The 24,682-nt window shown below is 42.0% G+C and overlaps 1 protein-coding gene across 5 annotated transcripts in view; it reads right to left on the bottom strand.

Annotated features, from left to right (window-relative positions):
* Nucleotides 1–24,682, bottom strand: part of LOC122781617 (protocadherin-15-like) — a 266,246-nt gene that overhangs the window by 11,576 nt on the left and 229,988 nt on the right. For 3 of the 5 annotated variants that reach the window (XM_044045413.1, XM_044045415.1, XM_044045414.1), the window contains 8 exons: nucleotides 18,299–18,514; nucleotides 16,894–16,982; nucleotides 14,225–14,401; nucleotides 10,482–10,700; nucleotides 8,335–8,343; nucleotides 6,733–6,852; nucleotides 5,026–5,031; nucleotides 1,528–3,720 (listed from right to left, as the gene is read on the bottom strand). In XM_044045413.1, the coding sequence (XP_043901348.1) occupies nucleotides 2,238–3,720; nucleotides 5,026–5,031; nucleotides 6,733–6,852; nucleotides 8,335–8,343; nucleotides 10,482–10,700; nucleotides 14,225–14,401; nucleotides 16,894–16,982; nucleotides 18,299–18,514 (2,319 nt within the window). In that variant the 3' untranslated portion in view covers nucleotides 1,528–2,237. Of the gene's footprint in view, nucleotides 1–1,527; nucleotides 3,721–5,025; nucleotides 5,032–6,732; nucleotides 6,853–8,334; nucleotides 8,344–10,481; nucleotides 10,701–14,224; nucleotides 14,402–16,893; nucleotides 16,983–18,298; nucleotides 18,515–24,682 lie in introns of those variants that run through there. The other 2 variants (XM_044045416.1, XM_044045417.1) reach the window with 1 other exon arrangement.

Below are 24,682 nucleotides of genomic sequence, written 5' to 3'. Positions count from 1 at the left end.
GGAGAAACCTGAGCGCACACATACGCAAAAGAGGGAGAGAAGGGGAACAGATGCCACATTGCAATGTGTGCAAAAAAAAAGAAGAAAGTTGATAGAATCTCCAGAGATCTACGAGGAAAGATTAACAAGGAGAGGCCAGGGATCGGAAAGAATTAGGGGGGGAAGAAGGAGACGTGAGCAAGAGAAAGACAGATGAATGGATGAGGCAGAAGGTCAGAGGGAAGGGGAAGGAGAAGGTAACAGCAGTTGACAGTTCCACAGGCAGCGTCTCTGGCTAACGATTGATTGGCTCTCTAATTAGCCTTTTCCAGTGTGCAGTCGAACATCGCAGCAACTACTTTATCGTGCTGTGAGGATCTTTGTCGACATGTCGGAAAGACACGTCCCCCGGAGCTCGGCTCAATGCGAGTGTGAAGTCTCTCTGAGGGAAACCGGAGCAAAGGTATTTTTTTTTTTTTTTTACAGCCAATAACTTCATCATGTTCAAATAAAACATGGCCTGTCAAAGAAAGTTTGTTTCAGTATGAGGGCCTGACTCTGTATCATAGACACTTTTCATAACATTCATGAAACGATATCAAAACAAAACGAAACGGATCAATTTGAAGTTGATGACAGAAAGTGGCATACTGTGGATACTTATTATTTAAATACTGTTTGTAAGGTTTTATAGTATTACACATTAGTATTCTATTCTATTCTATTCTATTCTGACCTGGTACGTATTAACAAAAGGTGGCACTATGCAGGAGAAGGCTCTTTGTTGGTGGAGTGCACGTGAATTTCCTGAAAGATAAGCAGTTCCTTGAATGCATGTCGTAGCTGCTCCTCCACTCCTGCAAAAACGTAACCTGTTTGTATAAAGTTTGTTGCCCTGCAGGCTGTGAGACCTTGTATCAGTGTGACGACAACAAGCCCCAAGTCCCCCAGGGGAAGGGTGCCAAAAGTGGACCAGTTGGAGCTGGTTATTTTGGGACTACTCCTAATGGAATAGCCAACAATTGCATACTGCACTGTCCCAAATCGAACCGTTCCACTCGGGGGAAACACAACGCTTAGCAAAAGAGGCAGCAGGGTCCTTGTGTTTATTTTGTGATACAGTATATGAAATTAAGATTAATACTTACAAAATGTTGCTCTGAAATTAAGAGTCTGACACATGTTTGGGCACCATTCTTTTCTGTTGGGCAGAGCACTACTGTATATGTCACATTCTGTTGAATCTTTGAGGCCCTGAGAGCATATTTGGTAGCACAAGTGGTTATTTTGACCTCATGGACATCACATGACTTAACCAACGGGTCAATTCTGTTGTACCTTTAAAGTAAGGCAGCCTATCAGTGACAAAGTTCTAATATACAAGATCTTCTGCATTCAACAGCAGATTATTTTGTGTAAATCCTGTCTCCTTATTGCTGATCAATAATAATAATAATGATAATCTCATCTACATATCCAATCGATGTCTGTGCTTTTATTGTCCATGATGTGTTGTGACGCCTTAAAATAATAAAAATGTTACATATATGAGTTTAAATTACTGCAATAACTTTATTAAAGTGTTTCAGCAACATCTCTCCTGAGTTTCACAGAATATGCACTCCTGAAGGGAATTATTAGCCTAATAAAATTTCTTTGCCTAATTTAAAATTTTGATGCAACGAAGCAACAACGTATTACATTTTAATGCTTTTACCCTTGTGAAGAAGGGGAGGGAACACATTTGAAATCAGCATGCAACCAGACCCACAGACTGCAGGAAATAAAAAAAATAAATAAAAAAAATTTGCTTAGTAAGTAATATTGAGTATAAAATTATAATGTTATTAGAATGAGTTGAAATATCACACATATTTTCACATGGTGTTCTGACTAATCTGTGAACTCTGGGGGAATAGTTCCCAATATTGTTGCATCTAATTGCATTTCAGATCATTAAACATTGCAAATGAACCTGTAATCAGCCTGCGTATGCAATTTAACGTTCTAATTCAAGCTTATAAGCAGATTGTACAGTCGCTGTGACTGAACTGAGCACATTACTTGGCAGGTGGCACTAAAATTAAATTTTCACACAAAGGTACGCGTTCAAAGCCGCAGTCTCACAGCCACTTTTCTTTGTCCTGGTACATGCTCGTATAAAATCCTACAACGTGTGTGAAGACATAACAGGAAAAAGAAAAAGAAACAGCCATGGAAAAGTAGAAATGGAAATAATGAGAGTATGAAGTTGAAAGTCACAAAATCGTGAATTGAGAGGAAAGGTGATCGTCAAGTTCTGCACTTTTTGAGCCGTCGGGGTTCGTTGGCTGAACCTCGTCCGCCGCGTTGGCTTCACTCGTTTCACTCTCGGAACAGTTTGCATTCATTTGGACGGAAGAGTTCGTCCTTTTTGGCGCCGGATCAGACGTCTGCGGATCCTCGAACTCGTCAGTCGCTTCCTGCTTCTTGTTAAAAGTGGGCACCTTGCAGTTCTTGTCCACTTGGCTGTACAGGTTGGCGACCGACCGCTCGATGTCGGCGAGGTTCTGGAGGTTTTTCAGGATTCCTCTGAGCTCCTTCTTCTTCCCAACGTCGGATTGCGGGGGGTCGAGCGGACGAGGGTGCTTTCGCTCCGAGACGGGCCGAAGCGAAGACAGGGATGGTAAAGAGGTGGGGACAAACTGGACGGGGTACAGCTGATCGATAGAAGGTGAGGGAGGGGGAGGAGGGGGAAGAGGTGGCGGAGGAGGCGGAGCACGTGGTTTATGGTCAGGAGGAAGTGGAGCACGTGGTTTGTGTTCAGGAGGAGGAGGAGGAGGGGACGGAGGTGAAGGTTGTGGTTTAGGAAGCGAGGAGGCTGGAGCTGGAGAAAGTGGTGGACTGGAGGGAGGAGATGTTTGAGGAGGTTGTGGCTGTTGTGGAGGAGGAGGCGCGGGGATTTCCGGCGGGTCGGGTATGATCTCCACCGTGATCTGACAGGGCTGTGCGGCCATGTAGCTGGAGATGCTGGAGCTGAACCTCCTGAGGACGGGTGGAGTCGCTTGCTGGGGCCACGACTCCTCTCCATGACTGACGACAAAGCCGGGGGGCCCGTCTCTACCGACTGATGTGGGGCTGTAGGAGTAATCCATGATGGAGAGCAGGGTCTCCGGGGTCAGCTCCAGCGTTTCGTTGCTGTCTCTGTCTCTGAGAAGGATAGAGGAGAGGGAGCAGTGGGACTCTCTGTTCTGCTTGAGCTTTTGTTCCTGCTGGGCCTGTTGCTCAAAATGCTTGGCCTGCTCTCTCACTGACAACTTGGTCTCCGTGCTGCCACTCATGTCAAGTGCGTCTGAACTCCTGATTCTCATCCCTCTGAGTATCTGCTGCTCCCAGTCGGCCTGGTCCATGAGCGCGTGTCTCCTTGGCACATGGTAACTCTGCAGCCCTCCGTGAATACGAGCCGGCACTGACCACGCGCAGTCTGACTCGGCTGAGTAGGAGGGAGAAAAGGAGAAAAGCCCTTTTCCGCGAGGACTCACCCCTGGCGCACGGCCATGAGGACTGCAGGGGGCACTGTTGTCGTCGTAGACGGGGTTGTGCGTGGTTCGCGGGTTGCAGTCGGACAGAAAGGTCACGTTGCTCTCCGACCGGGGCAAGTTGACGCGCAGCTCTCCGTTGCCGAGGGCTGCAACGGCGCGACAGGCAAAGGAGTTAAAAATCCTCTGGTGGTCGGCCTCCGCAGTGAGAGACTTTTTAGCCCTGCCGCGATGAAAGGTGAGGGTGGAAAAAGGAAACAAGAAATAGACTTGAAACAAGTTGAAGATTGATGGTTTAAGAGCGAGCGAAGCAAAAAAAAGGGTAAGGCGAGGTGAAAGCAGCGGTGTTCTGCGCCTGCATCTAAACCAAACTCTAGTGCTGTAACGTTCAATAACAAGCTCAACAACTTAATGGTTTTAAATAACTCAACATAACCTTCAGTCTTCAGCGTATTCTTCAGAGTATAGCAGTTGAGTAGACACCCTATTCATTTTCTGCACCGAAAATTGTACTTGACTTAACAGGAGACTGTGAAAGGATGTAATTAACTCCCATTGAAGGCACACGTCTGTATCTGTATGATACGGAGGGTTTTCCTCAGACGTAGTAATATATCTTATTTGGATGCTGCTCCCTGTTATATTTAGCGTGAACGTGAAAATCGTGTCGGCTACAAATTCATTTAAGAACAGAGAATAATAAAGTATAAGATTTAGATTTAGAAGCCATTATTTCACTGGATTCACTGTCACTGGATGCAGTAATGTAGTTCCTTCACTTCCCTTGAAGCTGCAAGGCTGGCAGACGACACAATTTAAAAGGAGGCTATGCTACGCTACATTAAACTCTAGGACAAGTTGTATTTTTCGTTGGGTCAGAGAGAATTTTCCAGATATGTGGATTCCACCCAACGACTGTATACTGTGTATAAGAGTGTACTGTGGGATGTGAAGGATCTTTCAAAATGAAGTTCCTTCACTAAAAGTCCATTATGTCCACAACCTTGTGCCTTTTTCAAACCTTTCCAATATTTATTTTGTTGCAAAACACACGTTTTACGGCAGTGACTCATCTCGTCCATCTGATTTAAGGCTTTAAACTTGACCAAAAGTATTTCCAGGACCCTGCAGAGGCAGGTCTGGGACTGCTCCACTCTGAAGAATAACAATGTGATGAGATCAAATACTGAAACAGTAGAAATTTGATTATGTCCAAGGATGTGGGACAGATAAGAACGTCAAGGTATTAAGGCGACGGGGTAAAGAGGAAAAAACTACAAACTCACATGGGAATGAATTGGTTTTCAAAAAAAAAAGGTAATACTAATTAAAATGTATTTACATCCAAAGGTTAAAGACGACAGGGTTAAGGGTTTTTAATTAAAGGTTATGTAGATACCCGTATAGCTACAGTAAAAGCATATGCTCAGCAAAAAGAAAAAAAGCCAGAGGGGAAACAAAGTGTGTGCTATTTTTGGAAGCAGTAGTGATTATATTCATGGAGCTGGTGTGTTTTGGGATTACTTACTGCAGTCTGAATCCAGAGAGAGACGGGGGTGGGGGGGATAGAGATGATGGAGAAGAGTGACACAGACAGATGGTAAGAACAGTGTGAAACAGACGAGGTGTTAACATAAGAGGGGAGTCAGGGAGGAGGAGGCGTGACCACGAGGGCAGGTACACGCCGTGTTTTTGCAAACTGAGAGGGAAAAAAATAACCATTTGTTGCCATGCACACGAAAACTGGACTTTTCCTGCGTCAAAGACGAGATTTTATTATGCACTCGTTTTATTCTGGAGCGGCTGCTGCAGAGTGTTTTTATGGGTTTTGTTGGTTTATTGGGCAAGAGAGCTCCACTTACGGCGAGCGCCGGATGGAAAATGACCCCTAAATAAACGCCACGGCACAAATCCTCCGGGGAGCTTCTCTCCAGCTACAAAGTCAAGCGCTTCTGCGCAGTGTCGCCGCTGAGAGTTGGTCAACATCTGTGTCCCATGCACACCTTTTTACAGCAGCAGTATAGTTTTGACAGTGACAATACGGTAAAAGTATGGTCATAATTTTAATGTAAACGCCAGCTTGTTATGTTGTATGTTAATAGTGTGGTAGTAAGGAGATAATATCACAGTGATATCATGCTATTTACAACGTAATATCCAGATAACAGCTTCAATATGAGAACTATTGTAGGCTACCGTCATTGTAATTGATAAATACTGCATTTTTCTTTGTAATTACCAAGCTATTAATTGGTTATTACAATAAAATCAAGAGTAACACTACACTATTACTTCTTTATTACAGAATTGTTACCATATTACGACTGTAATGTAGTATTAGGTTTAAATGTAATATTCCCAAAAAAAGGTATAGCACTTTTTTGCACACACCAAGAGGAATTCAACCAGAAGGTATATTTCCAGTAGAATGCAGTCAGTGCACAGTTGCAGAGTGTTGGTGTTTGGCGGAAATTTGAAAGCCAATGAGGAGCGAGATCCGCTAATGCAGAAAGACAGAGTCAGACTTGAGTTAGACTTAAAGTGACCTGAAGAGCCCCAGGTGTCTCCGTAACTCATTTGTTTTACTCCACCATGCTGGCAGGCAGCGCTTCTGCTGTCGCCGAGTCGTCGGGGTTCACCGTGTAGATTTTATTAATTCACAAAGATCAGAATAGATCTGACCCTTATTATCTCCACGGGCTGTTTTTTAATGAAATTTCTAATCCCCAGCATTTTCGTCTGATTAAATTCTAATAAATTCAAGTGACGGGTTACATGTAGTTTCACACTTAGGCGCCTGTTTATGAACCCTCGTTGAAGGCAGAGATGATTAGACAGAGAAGCTCCACTCTATTCAAGGTTGTCTCCACAGAAATCAGAACTAACCCCCGTCTGACCCGAGTTGCTGGTGGAGCCGAGAGCACATCATTACAGAGACAGTTTTAATGAACTACGTTAAGGTCGTCGACAGACAAATAAACAGTGTCTGCGTCAGCCCTGGCGAGCTGCTCGTCCGGATCTGTCTGATGTCTCAGTACGGGGGATAAATTCTTCCAAACTTAACTCATCGCTGAGTTCACAGACAGAAAATCTGAGCGGAGATTATTCCGCAACTGCTCTGTCATCCCGTGCTACAACATATGTCCACTAAAGAGATGACACACGGCTCGGATCCATACGCCTATGGATTTGAACGGCAGATAATCAGATAATACAGGGTCGGGGGTTCACTCACATGCTGCTGTCGCCCAGCTCTTCGTAGAGGTTGGCGCTGGGAGCGCCTGCAGGGGGCGCTTTCCCTCCCGGCGGCAGCGCCATCTGAATCCTGGCCGTTTTGGCACATTCTGCCTGCCGCCTGCGCACAAAACGCAAACATTAACGATCAAAAAACATATTCCGATTGATCACAAGATTAAAAATACGACTGAATCTTAGCTTTTTCTCTACATTTGGTGAAGAATTGACTCGTTGCTTTCGAGGACAGTGTGCTGGTTAAAAAGTGAGCAGATGTCAGACAGACACCATCACTTATGCATGAAGTGACTGCCATGAATTAAATATGTGTGTGTTTTTTTTGAAAGATAAGACAAAACAAAGCAAGACGAGCAGTAACTGGGAGTGAATATAAAGATGCTTGGTCACGTCTGAAGAGAAATAAATATCTATTCTTCACATGTGCATGCATAAAGACTTTCTGGACGCTTAAGATCAGAAAATACTGGTTTAAAAGGAATTCTGAAACAGTACTGTGATTTGTTTTGATTTTCTTTATCAGCATTACTGCAGCAATGTTCTGAGTGGGTAAGATGACATTTCTGTTACACTTGACAGGAGGCAACATTGTACATCCCCCTCTTTATCGATTTGTCCACAGCTCTTGACGGAGTTGACCCTGATATTTTGAAAAAAGTTCCCTTTTTCAAAGTCTGATAATTGCTGGAGGCAGATTTGTGAAGTTTTTTTTTTTTTGCTTTTTGTTGTTTTCTGTCGTCTGGTGTTTTATTCCGGCTGCCGCCCGCCTTAATCCCGTCTCCCCGGAAAAAACGAGGCTCTTACTCTCAATGGGATTATTTAAATCAAAACAAAACAAACTCAAGGCATCGACAGATCATTTTAAATAAAGTCACTCAAGCTGTTGTCGACAATATGGCTCGGGAATGGAGACATATGTCTGCAACACCGGCTCGTGACAGTAACATCCATCTCCGACTCGAATCTTACGAATCAGCAACGTTTGCTGCACTTTTGACTTTGAAGAAGGAGTGGACGTGCATTTGTTTCACGACTAAACTCAAGAGATCAATGAAACATGAACCACTTTTTTTTTATCACTCGTATCTAAACATATGCCTACGGTGAGGTTCATGACTATGAAAACAATACATGAACCCAAAATAGGAGCTTATATTTCAATTTTGACCTTAATTGAAACATTTAGTTGCTTTAAAAGCTTTTAATTATGCTTTAAACAATTACATACTGTTCAACAAAAATAAGAATATTTATTAAGATAAGGTCAAATTCGATTCTTTAAAATTGAAATGGTAAAAACCACCCTCTGTTGTAGAAGAAGAGCACACAGCGACGTGCACCTGTTACACTGCCCCCTATCAGTGCGGCACGGTACTTTCATGTTTACCCAAATATTCTCACTAATCATGAAACTATTTTTTTTTAATTTGGTCAGATATTTATGTCATGATATCTACCAGACTTTAGTTGTGTATAAAACTATAAAAACTATAAAAACAGCCCACAACAGAGAAATTAAACATATTCACAGACAGTTATTGCAAAATAAAACATGAAGATTACATGAAGAGGTTTAATTACTTACTCTTTGAACCTGGTGATGAGTTGTGATGCAGCGGGGAGGAGGAGAGACAAAGACAGAGAAGACACATGTAAACATGTATAATTGCATAATAACACAACGTTAATGCAAGGATGAGTTTAATACGAATAGGTTTCAGTGAAACACGCGGATGCATTATTGTTGTGTTTTTAAACGCAAAACTGGGGAAATGGGTGAAAAATAAATGTACATGTTTCCTCCCATTTCTATGCAAATTAGGAAACACACACACACACACACACAGTGACTGCAGGGCTACACGCAAAAGCAGCTGTTGCTATTTCTCCTTAAGTGAATCTTCTACACTTCATATCACAATTACTTATTCACAACAACAACAACAACGGCAACAAAAAATTCAATTATTCCACATGAATACACAGATTCTCCTTTTAAATATTCATTCCCAAATTAAGACGAGAGTGACTAACGTCGACACGCACAAATGGGGGGGAAATTATTTTTTTCCTTCCCCTAAATCATTAAATTTCCTTTAACCAAAGTCACGTCGCCACCAGCAAACAACAGAGCGCCATCTGCTTCGACAGTTCGCGCGCGGGGCCGATGTCACCGCCGACATTCGGTCGCTGCATTTGCATAAAGACGTCCACTCTGTCAATCTGCCGCGGATAAACATCGCTGTTTACGGAACACAACAATTAACGCGGATGAGAGCCCGACTCGTCCCGGGGCGGAAGAGTTCACTGACCTCATGTGAACCGAACGGCAAGTGCTTTAAATGTGAGAACAGTGCAGAGAGTCTGTGATTAAGTAGCGCGGAGACTCGCTGTGACGGTCACAATTGGCGGAGGATATTTGACACAAATAAGTGGTAATTAATCGGCTTTCATGCGGCGTGAGCACGGAAGATAAGGCCGGTCTGCGTGTCTGATGAGGGAGAGCCACAGAGATAAAGAGGAGCGCAGAACAGGAAGGAAAAACACAAGCAAACAAGCACGACGTGTGCTCTCACTTTATCTCGGGCTTCATATTCACACAGAAACGTCCCCGGACGATCTTATTTTATCTTTGTCACGAACACAGTGTCGTTCTAGGAAATGACTTCATCTACACGAAACCCTCCAAAACGACTCTAAACGCTGTAGTACACGTGCCAGGCCTGTGAGTGGTGCTGTAGTGACGTCGAGCATTAAAAATAAGTACATTATTACAGTGATTATTACAGAGAGAGAGAAAGACGGCACAGAGACCATAAAACTCCAAATACAAGAAGACGATGACGATGAAGATGGTGACAGCAAATGCAAGAGAGAGGCGGGGCTATGACATCATCACTGTCTACACAAAAATAAAAGGGTGGCAGATTTTTCCACCCCTGGACCAGTTTTTAAAAAAAATTGCATTTCTGTTCCCCCAAAATGTTAGTTCCATGTGGATAAAAGAACTTTAGCAGAAGTTGTTTTTCATGTGTACGGCCCCTAAAATACAGTTTTTCACATGATGTTTGTGGAGTTTCATTTATTTATGATTTTAGTTATGGGGTATTTTTCTAATTTGTTGAAATTTAAAGTATAGTCATAAAGTCATAAATTGTAGTTATACAGCAGATTTCTAGTCTTGATGACCACTCAAAGCTGCTTTACACAACAGGGTTAAAGGCCCTAGTATACTTCCACTGTTGTAAAAATGTTTTTTGGCTTGGTGGGCGGGGCTTAATACGCCACCTACTGGTTGGGCGGAAATTCAGTCTGCACATGCGCACCCAACACGCGGTTCCGAAATCTGGGCTGCGCGCACAACCTGCGTGTCGGGAGCTGGGAATCGAACCCACAACCTTCAACTTGAAAGCAGACTCGCTCACCCACTGCGCTACTATTGCCCCATGTCAGCCAAAAATATTTCATCAGAGGAAGAAAAAAAAAGAAAAGAAAAGAAGAAAAACCGACTGACCCTAAAGATCAGCACTGGTCATAGAAAAAGACGATGTCTGTTCCACACAGAGCAAACGTTCAAACATTTCACTAAAGCTGAAGTAACACAGCATCTAACCAGATAATGCGCCGACTAATTAAAATGCATTTCCCTCTTAGCGCCCGTGACAACCAGCTAAAGATGATTCATCGATCACAGGAGCCGCTGATCATCACTGAGGCGACAGAGTGACTCACTGTTTGTACGAGACCATGACGATGAGGATGGCAGGGATGCAGCAGAGGATGATGATGATGGCCAGAGCCAGGAGAGCGCCCTCGGTGTAGCCCACGGCCTGAGCCGCCTTCTTCACGCTGGCCACGATGTCCGGGGAGCGGATCTCGGTGATGCGGCCGCCCTCGCCGAGGTGCGGCTGGAACTCCTTGTTGATCTCCAGCACGTTCCCGTCGAGGAATCTGCACGTTTATGAGGAATAATGAGAGCGGGAGAAGCCGATTGAGTTCATAAATCACCTTAATCATATTAATCAGGTGTGTTTAAAAGATTAGGTACAGAATTTCTGTAATTTTTGGTGTTTGGTTCTAGAGATGACCCCGGACTTTACACCGGACTATCCAAAAAAACCTGTCTTCAAATATTTACTTCTTCTTTTCAATGAAATGTGTAGTTTTTTGTGACATGTTTGTGGTTTTGGGTCAACAGAAGACGAGACACAAGATGTTTGTGCACTTTGATGTCGTAACGTTACCTCACACCTGAAAAAATAGATTCTAAAATCAAACATTTTCCAGTAAAACACGTTAAACTGCATCTCATCACTCTCCTATCCCTTTTCCAGGCAGCTGCTTTGGCCTAAAAGCTTTGAAAAAGTGAGTGACGACGGCTGCTGGTGCAGCATGTTTGACAAACCTTACCTGCAGAGAGACAATCAGAGTCAGTGACAGTTCAAGGGCTGGAAAAAAAATCCATTAAGCCATATATTCTTTATCTTGAAATACAAATTATGCTGTCAAAAAAAAAAAAGAAACAAAGGGGAAAAGCAATAGTTGAAGTGACCTTTCTGCCAACTTTGTGGACTGACTCACACTGTTTTTTGCAGGGGTGTTAATTACAGACCACGTGGTCCGGCTTTGCATTAGACTTGATTTAAAAAGCACACACTGCACTGCACATGTTCTCAATATCCACTGGAACACAGTGAATCACGCTGCCACGTCCAATTACTGTCATTTTTGTTTTTTCTATAGGTAAGTAAAGGCGTGTGTCATTAAAGGAGGGAGAGTCCTGCATTCAAGGTGGCACACGGGCGCTCCATAAGGGCACGATCCACTCTGCGTTCTCTCCCTTTGTGCGATCTGACAGCAGAGTCACAGATATATAACATGCAATTACCCCACTGTGTTGTCAGACATAAAAAAAAAAGCCCTTTCTCCTGTGATCTAAATGCCTCTGCTGTCAGGATCTGCACGGAGGAGCTGATTCTCATTAAAGCAGGGACGTTGCACGCCTCTCTCCTACTGTAAAATTAGCTCCGTTATCTGAAAGCTGCCATTTGTGATCAGGGAAATGGTCAGTATTTGTATGTGGGGGGGAAAAAAAGCCTCAATGAACTCCCCACCCCCCCCCACCCCCACTCCATCCACCCCACTTGCTGCAGTTCTCTTCTCAAGGACACTGATATAATGCTAATAGATTCAGGAACATGCAAAAAGCACCTCCAAAAGTCACCGCAGCGGAGGATTTTCAAATGTTTTTCTACTTTTGTAACTTACGTTGAGACTCCATTAGGACCTGAAGGCTGACAATGATTTATGTTTGTTTCCTGTAATCGTTGTCGGTTCATTTTGTCACGCAATACAAGAATATTATATTTGAAAGAAAACGTGCAGTTGCCTTCATATTATTTACAAACTACTTTCTATAATGTCATTGTGTCGGTGTTGCTCCCGGACTCTGGTGCAGGAGAGTGAGCGCTAAATAAATCGACACACTCTCATGATCCGGGCTGAAGTGGCAAACATGTTTTTTGAGATAGCAACTGGGTCGCGACCAAGGTTATTATGGAACGCTAATGAAATAACAAAAATTGGAAAAATCGTTTTTGTTAACTGAAAGAAAAAGGAAAAAAAAACCAAAAAACATAACTAACTGAAACTGAATGGTGTGTTTACCAAACTGACTGTGCTTAATTCTTACGTCTTTGTGATGAAGTGTATTTGTGACAGTGTTTTCATTCATTCATAATGAAATGCTTTCAGTTTGTTTTTCTTTACAATGTGGAACAGAAGGCTATGCTTTGTTATTGGGTTGGTTCATCTAAGTGAATTAAATAACCCTCTCATAACACTTGCACACTAGCTCCATTCAACCTCAGCCCTATGATGCACATCTTGCACTTCAGTCTAATTTCTTGTAGACTGTTATATTTGATACAGAGATGCATCAAATTCAAAACTAAGCATTTACAAAAAAATGAAAACTCATAAAAAATGAGCAAACCTGCTATAAAAACGAACCCAAACTAACCAATTTTAGACAAAAAGCCAAAACTATTATAACCCCGGTTGGGAACCAACCTTTTAACTTTAGATTTGGCATATACGTTTTAAATAACATGAATAATCGATTTACCAAATATGTCTCGGAAATGATTCACTGACTAATGGTCAAGGTGTTAGAGACTCGCTAGAGATGTCGCTAAATTATGCACAAATTTGCCTTTACTGGAATGATATTGTCATTTGGGTCACAGTTGTTTGCAATCTTTAAAAGTGGGTCCCTATATAGAACGTCAGGGTCTAAGGATAGAGGGTGTCACTTGCTGTACACCCTCTATCCTTGGACCCTTTGGGGTAAATTGTGCCAATAAAATTGACTTGACTTGAAATTGACTTATGAATTAAGTAATTGATGACAAAAAAGTTGCTAAAATGGCAGAAAAAAATACAAATGTATATATATATACATATATATATATATATATATATATTATATATATTATATATATATGATATATATTATATATGTATATATATATGTTATATATATATATATATATATATATATATATATATAATATATATATAAATATAAAAAAATACTTTACATACAGTATATACTAATCAAACTCCAGTTACACATTACAAATTTCTCTCTGAAAGGCTGTCATTCACGTTTAAAGTCCACCTGGTTGAATTATTTGTCACCTCTAGGTGCCGCACTAAAGTCCATCCTGGACCTCAACTCTTTCTTAAGTTATCTGGTCTTGAATTGAACTTGAACTTAATCCCTCTGGCTCTCGAGACTCCAGGACTCCGGGTTTATAGACTCGACGACTACACTGATCTACAGCAGCCACACAGCAGTGACAGCTCAGCGCTGCATGAATCTGTGACGCAGGAAGGGAAAATAACACTTTTTGATATTTGACTGACAACAACTCGAGTTCTGGTGGAGTGGAGAGATTTTCATGTTGTTTAATATTTAACCAGAAAGCGCTCAGAAACAGGGGAAAAGTTGCGCGCGTTGAGTCCACCCCTTTTTTCCTGTGCAGCTTTAACAAGATGAGACGAGTCCTGTTTCAGAAAGACCTTAAACACTCTGTATCCCAAAAAAACAAAAGAACAAGAACTAGAATGTAGTGCTGACATAATCACACGGGCTTCTTGGGGCAGCCTCTGAGGCACCGACATGATGGATTGACGAACGAATTGAAATATACTTGTGTCTCACTCTCATTTTGTTCATACCTAACCTCAACCCGCCCTGCTCTCGCCTCGCTGTGACATGTGACAGATTTGGTGCCGTAGTAGGATAATCAAAGTCGGATAATGGAGACGTTGCAGCAGAGGACGCCAGGGGGCGGCTGAGAAAGAGACATGTGCTGAGTCACTGTTTGGACTGAGGGGGGGAAAAACAGAGACTGCTGGGAATAACATTAGGTGTCGGGAATATTTGTAATAACATTTCATCCACTCACTTGAAAAGCTCCTGACGAGAAATGGCTCGGTTGGTGAGGGGGTCGATGGCGTACACCATCAGGTCCGACTTACTGTAGTCCTCCAGCTCAAAGCCGTCGCCGTGGCGGCGTGGCCCGATTGCCTCGACGATCACTTTGGCGCCCGGGATCTGGTCCTGGACGTGGCGCTCCAGAATACTTGCGTGAACACAAAAACACACACGAGTCAGACTTTTTCTTTCCCCCCCCGTCTGATACTGACATCACATGACAAACCTGCGTATCTATCAGCGGTTATATAAGCCGGTTACGGTCGTTTGTGCGTCTTTGAAAGTACTAAACGGCACATTTGTGCTTTTAAAAAACCCAAATGCTCCAGTTCTGTCACAAATATTCTGTCCAGAAGAAGAAATCAACAGCCCACAGCATGACTCAGCATTATTTACAGTTTTATGCAATATTTAGGCTTTTTTTTTTTTTTGGATCACAATGAATTTAAGGTTTTCTATTTTTTTCCCATATAGACGACAGACTTTAACCAGTATTGGACATAACTGTGTGAGTGTCATATTACTTCAAATCTGTCCAAAATTAAAATATAAAGCCTAAAAGGTGGTAATACGAGGAAAAACGCGACCTATTGATGAATAAATAAAACAATATGGGTGTTAACACTAAATTAAAGTCTTTAAAGTGAGAGTTCAGGGTTTGTTAAGACTTGTGGTTGTTTGAGGTACTGACATTGTCACCTAATTAAAAGCTCAGCAGATTAAACCAATGCGACCTTAAGTGAATTGGTTTGCTGCCTAATCTCATCATTAGACAGCCCCAAAATGAGAAGAAAGAGAAGTTTGTGTCGCTTTGTAAACCGCACACTCTCCCACACCAAAGTCCATAGAGAAACTGAGCTTATTATTATATATTATATATTATTATAACGCACATTTTTTCTCTATGGACTTTGGTGCGTGAGAGTGAAAAGTTAGGCGATATCAAACTTTGTACAAAAAGTAAACTCCACTTTTTCACATTACTTCAAACGGTTTGAGGCAGCGCTGCGCCTGGAACCAGTACAGGATCCAATCTAATGCACTGCACTCTGGAAATGTTTGTCCCACTGGGCAGCAACACAGCGGGCTCTTGGCAAAAGCCAGAGTGCGATAATCCCCCTTTCAGGCTGGGAGAAATCCACACCTCAAATTACAGCCAATAATGGAGAGCCTTGCTCTCTACCTTTGCCAAAGAGGATAAACAGTTTGAGCACTCAGGTAAAATGGCCCTGGACCATCACCAGCACTGTGAAATATTGCAGACCCCCTTTTAAATGACATCACGGCAAAAGAGCTTAACATAACTAAGTGTGTGTGTTTTTCGGTCCAGGCAGCGGCGGCGGCGGCGGTGGTGTCACTCGTGTGGGGGAGAAAACACAGCGAGCTCCCGGAGAACAACTATTTACACTCATTTCCCTTTCAGATGAACTAATGAGGCTAAGCACTGTTCCCCCATGAGCTGCCAAAAAATGCCTCCCGAATCTCATCATCTCAATCTCATCATTAATTAATTTGGACTAGAAAAACAGACTCCGGAGGATTGAGTCACGGGGCTAATCCGCGATCTTATCTTTTTGTTGTTTTTCTATTTGACACAGATTTCCACAGTCTTCTGAAGTTCCAGTGAGTAACATTTACACGGGTTTAGAGGCAACAGATTGAATATAGCACATGCATAAATGTACATAAGCAGGTCAAAATAGAAGACGCTTGGCTTTCATGGCCTTAGAATAAGCCTTTATAGGCAAGAGCCTTGATTTACACAGGCGGCCATTTTGTGCCAAAAATATTTCTACAGCATTTTGAAGACAAAGTGACAGAGAAAGAGTGGAGAGAGTATCCTTTCTGGTCTGTGAAGGCCACCGTAGTTCCCCGACGTGTGATTGATTTATTACACACTGGACCTTCAGTCCTACACAGTGATATAAACCATGTATAAATACATGTTTCCTGACCTTAAATACTCAAATCTAATTCCCATGTTCACTCATATAAAACCAGACCTTCATCTTCATTGTCATGAAACAAAACTAAGAAATAAAACAAGACACATTGTGGTGTGAAGATATGACGCTCCAAATTCAACATAGCCAAAAGATTATCATTGTTAGAGGAGTTTAAAAGGGATTTGTTGTTTAATTAGGTTTGATGTTTGTTGTTTTTTTTGACTGAATTACTTTGCAGAGTTGCATTCATTCCTGTGACTATAACGTTCCTTCGTTTGTGTTAGTCCTTGTGAAGTTGAAAAGAAAACAAGTCCTTTAAGTGTACAATTACACGATTGTATTTTCCATTACTCCAAAACAAGCCTTTTATCAGGAGCTGGGTTTGTGTGGTTTTCTGTTTCCACATTAGCTCACAATGGACAAACTACACATGGTATCCTTTGAGCTTTTGTGCTGACTGAAGGCTACAAAGTTTCTCCAACACACTTGGAAGTGAATGGTAAGGTGAGGGATAATTAGAGGAGGAGAGGTGGGTGGAGGATAGAGGAGAGATAGAGACCAGGGAAGGTTGTGTAATAGCTGAATTTAAGAAAGAACATTAATTAACTATAATCATCTCCATCGATGTTTCTGGATTTTATGATATTTCGTGTGTGTGCAAAAGATGTCATTTCATTTCATCGTGTTCTCATACTTGATAAGCTCCTCCTTCTTCTCCTCCACTAAATGCGGCGGGACGGTGGACACGACAACCTGCATGTCCAAGGCGTTCACGACGGAAACCTGAGAGAGAGCAGGACAACAAGGGAGGAGAGTGAGAACACAGGACTTTCAGATAATAAAGAGAAAAGACTCACTGACGTCTTTATTAACATGCTCAAGTGTTCATGCAAAAGCTTCTTCTTCTTCTTCTTCTTGTTCAGTAATTGCCTCCATGTACCGGTGTCATGCGGCAAATCTAACGGGGCCTAATTGTGACCTCACTCTTAAGTGCCGAGCCTCTGTGGCTCCGGAGCCAAATCTCCCATGTGGTGTCTGAGAAATTAGGTTTCCCCTTGAAAATTAACGAGCACCCTGCTTTAAAGCGCTCGCTCGCTCGCTCCCACGTCCAGACAATGTCCCAGACCCTCCTTCTGTCTTGTTAGTGGCTTGTTAAACAGTCGTATTTCACCGGATTGAAAAATAAGCCCGGCCACGGTCAAGAAAAGAGGTGAGGTCAGCTACGAGACGGAGGGGGAAGCAGCCGAGTCCTGGAAATGAATAGTGAAATTAAAGACACACGAGAGACAAGAGACACACGTTGTGTACACACACACACACACACACAGAGGGCGAGCATGAGTTTTATCTGATAAATGAGATGATCACTTAAAAGCAGAGGACACATGCATTCAACTGCATTCAGTCATCCATCCATGATGTCCTTGTCTGTCCACGTGTCCCTCTGTCCATCCATCTACCTACAGTACCTACCTACCTACACTTCCATCCACCTTCCTACCTACCATCCATCCATGTCCCGGTCTCTCCATCCATCCATCCATCCATCCATCCTGTGGTGTTTGTGTATCTTCATATTGATTAAATGCATCAGTCGTTCATGTTTACAATCCAACCTCATAAAACATGGAACACATTAACAGGTGTCTTATTCACCTCTGGAAGCCACACCCAACACGCCACTGGTGACTGGCAACTGATACATAGTATAGTAAACACACACACACATTAAACACACGTGCACTGCGCATGTATACGTTCATGATCTTCTCACACACACACGTTCGACATTCATGACTTGAGGGGACATTGCATTGACTTACATTCATTTCTTGGAGACTTACTCTAACCTTAACCACAATTACTACTGGCCTAATCCTAATCCTAACCCTAACCCTAATCTCAATCTCAGCCTAACCTTAAAACATACCTTCACCTTAAAATGTAGTAATTTACGTTATGGGGACTTGCTTTTTGTCCCCACAAGGAGGACAAGTCCCCATAATGTGACTGTGTAAACAGGTTTAGGTCCCCACAACATTAGTAATACCTGGACACACACACACACACACACACACACACACACACGTGACACTCACCACCACTTCAGCACTGCTGCTGAGGCCGATCCCATAGTCGTCAGTGGCGATGACTTCAAACTTGAAGTAGGTCCTGCGCATGTTTCGAAACATTGTGGCCGACTTGATGACGCCCGTGTAGGTCTCGATGACGAAGGGGTCCTGGCCCTCTGGTGTTGGGGGGATGATGAGGCGGTAAGCCATGGCGCTGTAATTCCCCGTGTCCTTGTCGGTGGCCTGTGACACGCATATAAAACATTTAAAGCCCTCTTCATACGTGGGATTAACATCCGTCCTGGGTGATATAATCTCATGCTCCAAATACGACTGTGTCCTGAATTCATCCTCAGGTTTGATCATAAAAAAATCATTCAGAGGTGGCGTGAGGACGACGTCCGTACTCCATACTACATCATCGCACCATACAATGATTTATGTTAACACTTTTCATGAAGTGAGCAACACTTTATGAAGTGAACAAACAAAAATTAACCACACAATCAAAATACACAAATAGCAAAGAAAATATCAATTGAATCATTCAAAAATATTGGATTTTATTTATTGAAAATACACCTTTCGTTTGCAATGATCGGACATTTAGTTCGTGACAATTTTTTTTTTGCGCTGTGGTTTGTTTGCGATTCTGACCATGGGCGGGGCTCAGGAAGCTGTCTGCTGACTGGCTACTGAGTTTTGGAGCAACAGCTCGGTCTGGAACTCGTTCCCCAAGTTTTCCCGTGTTGACATCTGACAAAAATATTTACAATTATTTTTATCGGATGTCGTTCCAGACGGACAGCGACTACTTCAGGTCCATTAAGCTGTAGCCAATCAGCAGGCAGCTTCCTAAGCCCCGCCCATGGTCAAAAAGAGAGACACCGCAAACAAAATACAACATTTTTGAATGATTAAATCAAATTTTTATTTGCAATTTGTGTATTTTGAATGTGTGGTTATTTTTTGTTTGCTCAATTCATAAAGTGCTGCTTGCGTCGTGAAAAGTGTTGACACAAATCTAAATCCATGACTAGAATGCATAATGCAGTCCTGATTAAACTCCAAATTGCAGTCAGACTAACATGTTTTCATGCATTTTGTAAAAGTCCAGCTTAAACATAATAATAAAGTCGTGGTTGGTAACACTGAGGATTCAGTGAGACAGTGAGTAACAACTGCTGCTGGAGCTGTGGACCGTGATGGTGGCAGTTTCATTCTGAGCATATTGCACTTCTGGCTACTTTCCAATCATTGATATCACAGGACTTTTTTTTTTGTTCTGCCTTTGACGGCTGATGGGAAACCCTGCTGTGATATCACTGAATTGGGCTGGCAGTGTGTCGCGCTTGAAAGACTAAAGCGAAAAAACAGCGCAGATGGGGTTATCATCCTTGTGTGATTCCGTTTCAATTTAACACACACACACACAAACAGACTCGCTGATGGTGAATCAGTCTTGTTGGTCCTCACAGTTCCAGCGGACGTGACAAATTCAAGACACTTCTATTTTTCTATTTCCACAGGACACAGACCATAAGAGCTGTGGATTTTTTACTCCCCTCAAGGGGAGCATTTATTTTCCGGCATCTGTGAACAGTTTTCATTCAGTATGTTTCCATGCACAGTGGCGTTGTGCTACAGTGTTAACGCAACTGCGCCGCCCAGCCATCCATTAACTTAAAAAATATCCCGTTATTGAACATTTGGAATAGGTCAGTCAGTCATTATCTAACCGCTTTATCCTCCACCAGAGGGTCGCGGGGGGTGCTGTGCCAATCTCAGCTACATCGGGCGATAGGCGGGGTACACCCTGGACAGTTCGCCAGTCCATCGCAGGGCCACACACACAGCTAGAGACAAACAACCATTCACTCCTATGGTCAATTTAAGAGTGTCCAATTCACCTAATCCCCACATTGCATGTTTTTGGACTGTGGGAGGAAGCCGGAGAACCCGGAGAGAACCCGCACACACGCGGGGAGAACATGCAAACTCCATGCAGAAAGGCCCTTGTTCCAACCGGGGCTCGAACCCGGGTCTTCTCGCTTCCTTCTAATACCATTGTGTGAAATCGCCAAAATCGGCTCCGAGTCGGCGTTCAATCCAAGATGACGGGCTTCCTGTTGGGTTTAGACCATAGGTCCTCATCGACTTTTTTGATTGTCCCGACTTAATACACATGTGCACCAAGTTTCGTTCATGTACGTTAAACTTGACACCAGATGACCTACTAGAAGTTTTTTTTGCGTTTTGGGGCATGTTCAGGCATTGAAAAACATGATTTATTTCAAGGAAAAAATAATAATAAGAAGAACTCCTTGAGTTTCTAAAAAGAAATGTTAACTCATAGGAAGACGGTTTCCTCCTCAGTCCAAAGACGTGCAGACAGACTGGGAGTTTTGGTTAATTGGAGACTCTACATTGCCTCAGGTGTCAGTGACCTAGAATGTTTTCTGCTGGAAAATCTATGAACTTATAGTAATGGCCTTTTTGACTTTTGTTGGCAATTGTAGGGCAAGAAAATGACAGGGCAAAAAAAAAAAAAGAAAACGGTGAAAACATTGAGAGGATCATATCTCGCACGGGGCTTGTTAGACCACTTTACGTCTCAGAACTCGAAAACCACATTTTTCCTTTCCCATCGACCTCTGAGGCACCAGTTGTGACAGGCTATTGAGCTCGCACAGGCATCAATTTTCTGAGTGCTTGTCTGTGGCGAATGACACTGATAAATAGGAGCAATCTCTTTTATTTTTTTATTTTTTTTCTCTTCTCCACTTATTGGCAGACGTGCGACGGGAGGGAAGGAGGGAGGGAAGGAGGGAGCGCAGAGCGCAGGCTCCGTGAAAGAGCAGCATAAATCAAGAGAGTGAGATACCGTCATTGGGTATAAAGACAGCCTGTAACTGGATCATGAATGTGGGGCAAAGCGTTTAAAAGCAGCTACAGGCACAGGAGGACAACTGGAAAATGTGCGGTTCCCACTGGTTCACACTGAAAATTCTCCATAACACCAAATAATAAAGTCATGGAATTATGGCTTTGTGATTGTGAGCTTTCACTGGAGGAAATAAAGTCTTGATTTCACCTTCTGCTCATGAATTACAGCGTTAAATGATGGCCTCTTATCAAGCTTAATGCATCACAGAATGTTACAGCGACTCTGTATCGATTCATTTAATTTTGCATGAATATTAAAAATAATCAGTCCATTAGGGCCGTAACAACTTATCGATTATTGTGGAATTGGTACATTCATTGCCAATTTCATAACTGATTAATCACATTTTCTACGACTTTATTCTCCACAAGCGGGTCATGAAGGAGCAGTGGCAGCTACAAGAGAACGACTCTGGCCTGACTAAAGTAGCTCAACTCCTCTTCTAAGTTTGATTTAGTGCTAATTCATTTGGACTAACATGTTTACATGTATGTTAAAAGACTTTTTTTAGTTGGGTTGACACAATAATCCAATTTTATCGGGTCACTATACTGCTTTCAGACAGAGACAGTTCTGGTTCTGGCTCTGGTTTTGGTTCCATTCTGTAGTCTCAGAACCTTGGTACGTTCTGCCGGACTAGCCCGCGTTCACACCGGTTTAAGAGGAACCAACGTGGGAGGATGTTACTCTGCGTTAGCGCCACTTTTTCTTCCATACTTCCTCTACTTCCGGCTCGTCCTCACAACGCAAATTATGACACGCCCACTGATGATGTCACCGTCAGCGAGGAAGAAGAATTAGAATTAGAAGAATTTTTTTTGTTTCAGCTGAGAACCAACTTTTCAACTTCTGAACCAATTATTTTTCGGTTTGAACGCGCGGGCCAGTTTTAAACCAGATAAACAAAGAAATGGTCCTTGGATTTGAACCGTTGACCTTCTTGTTGTGAGGCAAAAAACCTAACCACTGCACCACTGTGAGAGGGTGTCTATTCTCCAATAAAATCAAAATAAAATGCAGCTTCTTAAATGTGAATAGTGAATAAAAGTCATTTCTTAGCTGCTCAGTGACAGTAAACTAAATATCATTGATTTGTGGACAAAAGGAAACATTTAGAGGGCAATTTATGCAATTTATGCAAAATATGAAGAACTTGCTTTTTGTTCTTGACAAGAATTAGACAGTTGAAAGGTATAAAAACCACCGTCGTCGGCTTTCGCCAGCTCAGAGGCACAAAAACAGCTCTGGGTGCTTGAAGTAACTGCGTGATGATTAGAAAGGCTGTGTTTAAAATAAGTGGGAGAGTGGTGAAGGGGGAAGTTTAGAGCGTCTGTCACCGGAGCTCCCGCGAACGCTGTTACTATTCATAGCTGCTCATTAATGCTTTTACTTACTGCTTATAAACCAGGGTCAATTAAGTGCCACATGGTGCAAGGTGTAATCATGAGATCAGACTCCTCGTCTCAACAGCAGCACACTATTACTTTTATTAATCACATGTTCAGTTCCTGTTAGATACAATTAATTAACTTTACCACACCCAACTCTATCACTGTATTGTATTGTACTGGATTGTTTTGCTTGATATACAATATTATTAGTCAAAGTTCCCACACCTTGGTTGATGTCAAATTCAAGGAATTTCCAGGACAAATTGCTTCAAATTCAAGGACTGAATGTGCTTAAGATGGGAGGGCAACTTGTAAGAGCGTCTTCATCCATGATTTATGTGACAATATGTGAAAGGTTGACCTATCCTGATTAATTATCCTGTTAATATTATTATTATTATTACAAAGTCAAATGTTTCACACTGGTCATTCTCCAAAAAGTCTTTGTCTTGGGTAAATTATAGATCGTACTTGACCTATAAATTAACATTTTTATATCTATTCCAAGTGGTAAGAAAGAAAAATTGTTTTATGTCATGGAGGCTCTTTTCAGTGGAACATCTGCACCTGCACACATGTGTTTCTTTCCTTATTCTGTGGCTGCAGTGATTGCACTACTGTATCTTCAGTGTCTGCCTCCACAGCACAATCATCCATTTTATATGCTAAACCCGGGTTTAACACAATAAAGAATGATTCACATTGCTTTATCAAGTCCTTGAGGGGAAGTCGTCTGTGTCCCAAAAGAGCTTTTATAAGCCATAAGTGAAAGATTAAGGGTTAGATTCTCCGCCGCAGTAAAAACAACCCCCGAGTTTTAATCGAAACCATCAATAAAGTGAACATTATCCCCGCGGTTTCCCCAGGTATTCTTATCTTTTTACTTTTAGACAGTAACAAATTCCTGGCCTATACCGTTAATAAGGACGTGGATATATGATCAGCTCCCTCTTTCTTTTTTTTTTTATATCATTTTTATGATTTTAGGTTTTGTTTAAACCTGCTGGAGGCTCTGAAGTACCATTGTATGAATTTTTCCTCCCTGACCTTTTTACTTGCTAGATATTGCAACCACTTCTCTTCAGCTCCACAGATCACTGGCCCGTGTCCATTACCAGTTATACCATAAACAGCTGTTTACTATTGTTTCCGTTGGGTAAATTTGCTTTTTCATTTGTTTTTTTTATCAGGTGTTTTATTCTAGATCATGGTATAAAATGTGCAAAAACAGTAAAATTCAGTTTAATTCCAAATCAGATAAGGACCAGATTCACTATAAAATATAGTTTCGGTGTTAAATGTAACACTATTTGACAGTGAATTTGGTCCCAATGGAATTAAAGTGACTATTTTAGTGTTACTTTATACCCGACACGTCTGATTATATCTTATTAAGAATTTAATAGCACCAGTGTCCAAGGATTTGGCTAAATTTCAACACTGTCCCTGATAATTAGCAATCCCACACGAGCACCACATCAAAGATAAAACTTGGCACACGGCAAAAGTATCTGTGACAACCTTGTTTTTTTGCCCAGTACTGAGCTGACACGCTGCATTTCTTAACACTTTTGCAAATAAAGTGGTGGGAAAGAAAGTGAGTGTGAACACATTTAACTGACACTGACGATGTGTGTGGGCAGGCGGTGAGTGAAGTGTAAGTTGAAGTTTATCCTTAAATCACTGGAATTGTTCATGACACATGCTTTCGGGGGGGGAAAATAAATGCAGACTAGATGTTCATCCTGCCGTCCGTGATAACTTAAAGTGACACAAGATGAAAAAAAACAAGTAAACAGAAAAGACCAGGAAATCCATAAACCTTTAAGACAGAAAACATCTCTTATATATACCAGTTTAATGTTTTATGAACCTACTTTTGTGTCCCAATACTTCATTAAATTTTGACAAAAGCAACTATATATTTAACACTTTTTACTGTCATGTCTGTAACAGCTAATATTATTTTGAACGGGTAAACTCACAGTAAAAGAGATGGAAAAACTTCTGCTACACAGTTCCAGCACTACTCGGCTCGAATGTACTCCGTTTCCTTGCTTTTCCATTAGTGAT

The sequence above is a fragment of the Solea senegalensis genome, linkage group LG15 (assembly GCF_019176455.1).
Source record: "Solea senegalensis isolate Sse05_10M linkage group LG15, IFAPA_SoseM_1, whole genome shotgun sequence".
In the NCBI taxonomy this organism is placed as follows: Eukaryota; Metazoa; Chordata; class Actinopteri; order Pleuronectiformes; family Soleidae; genus Solea; species Solea senegalensis.
The sequence above is the reverse complement of the archived record's forward strand: the minus strand, read 5'-3'. Positions and strand labels throughout refer to the sequence as shown.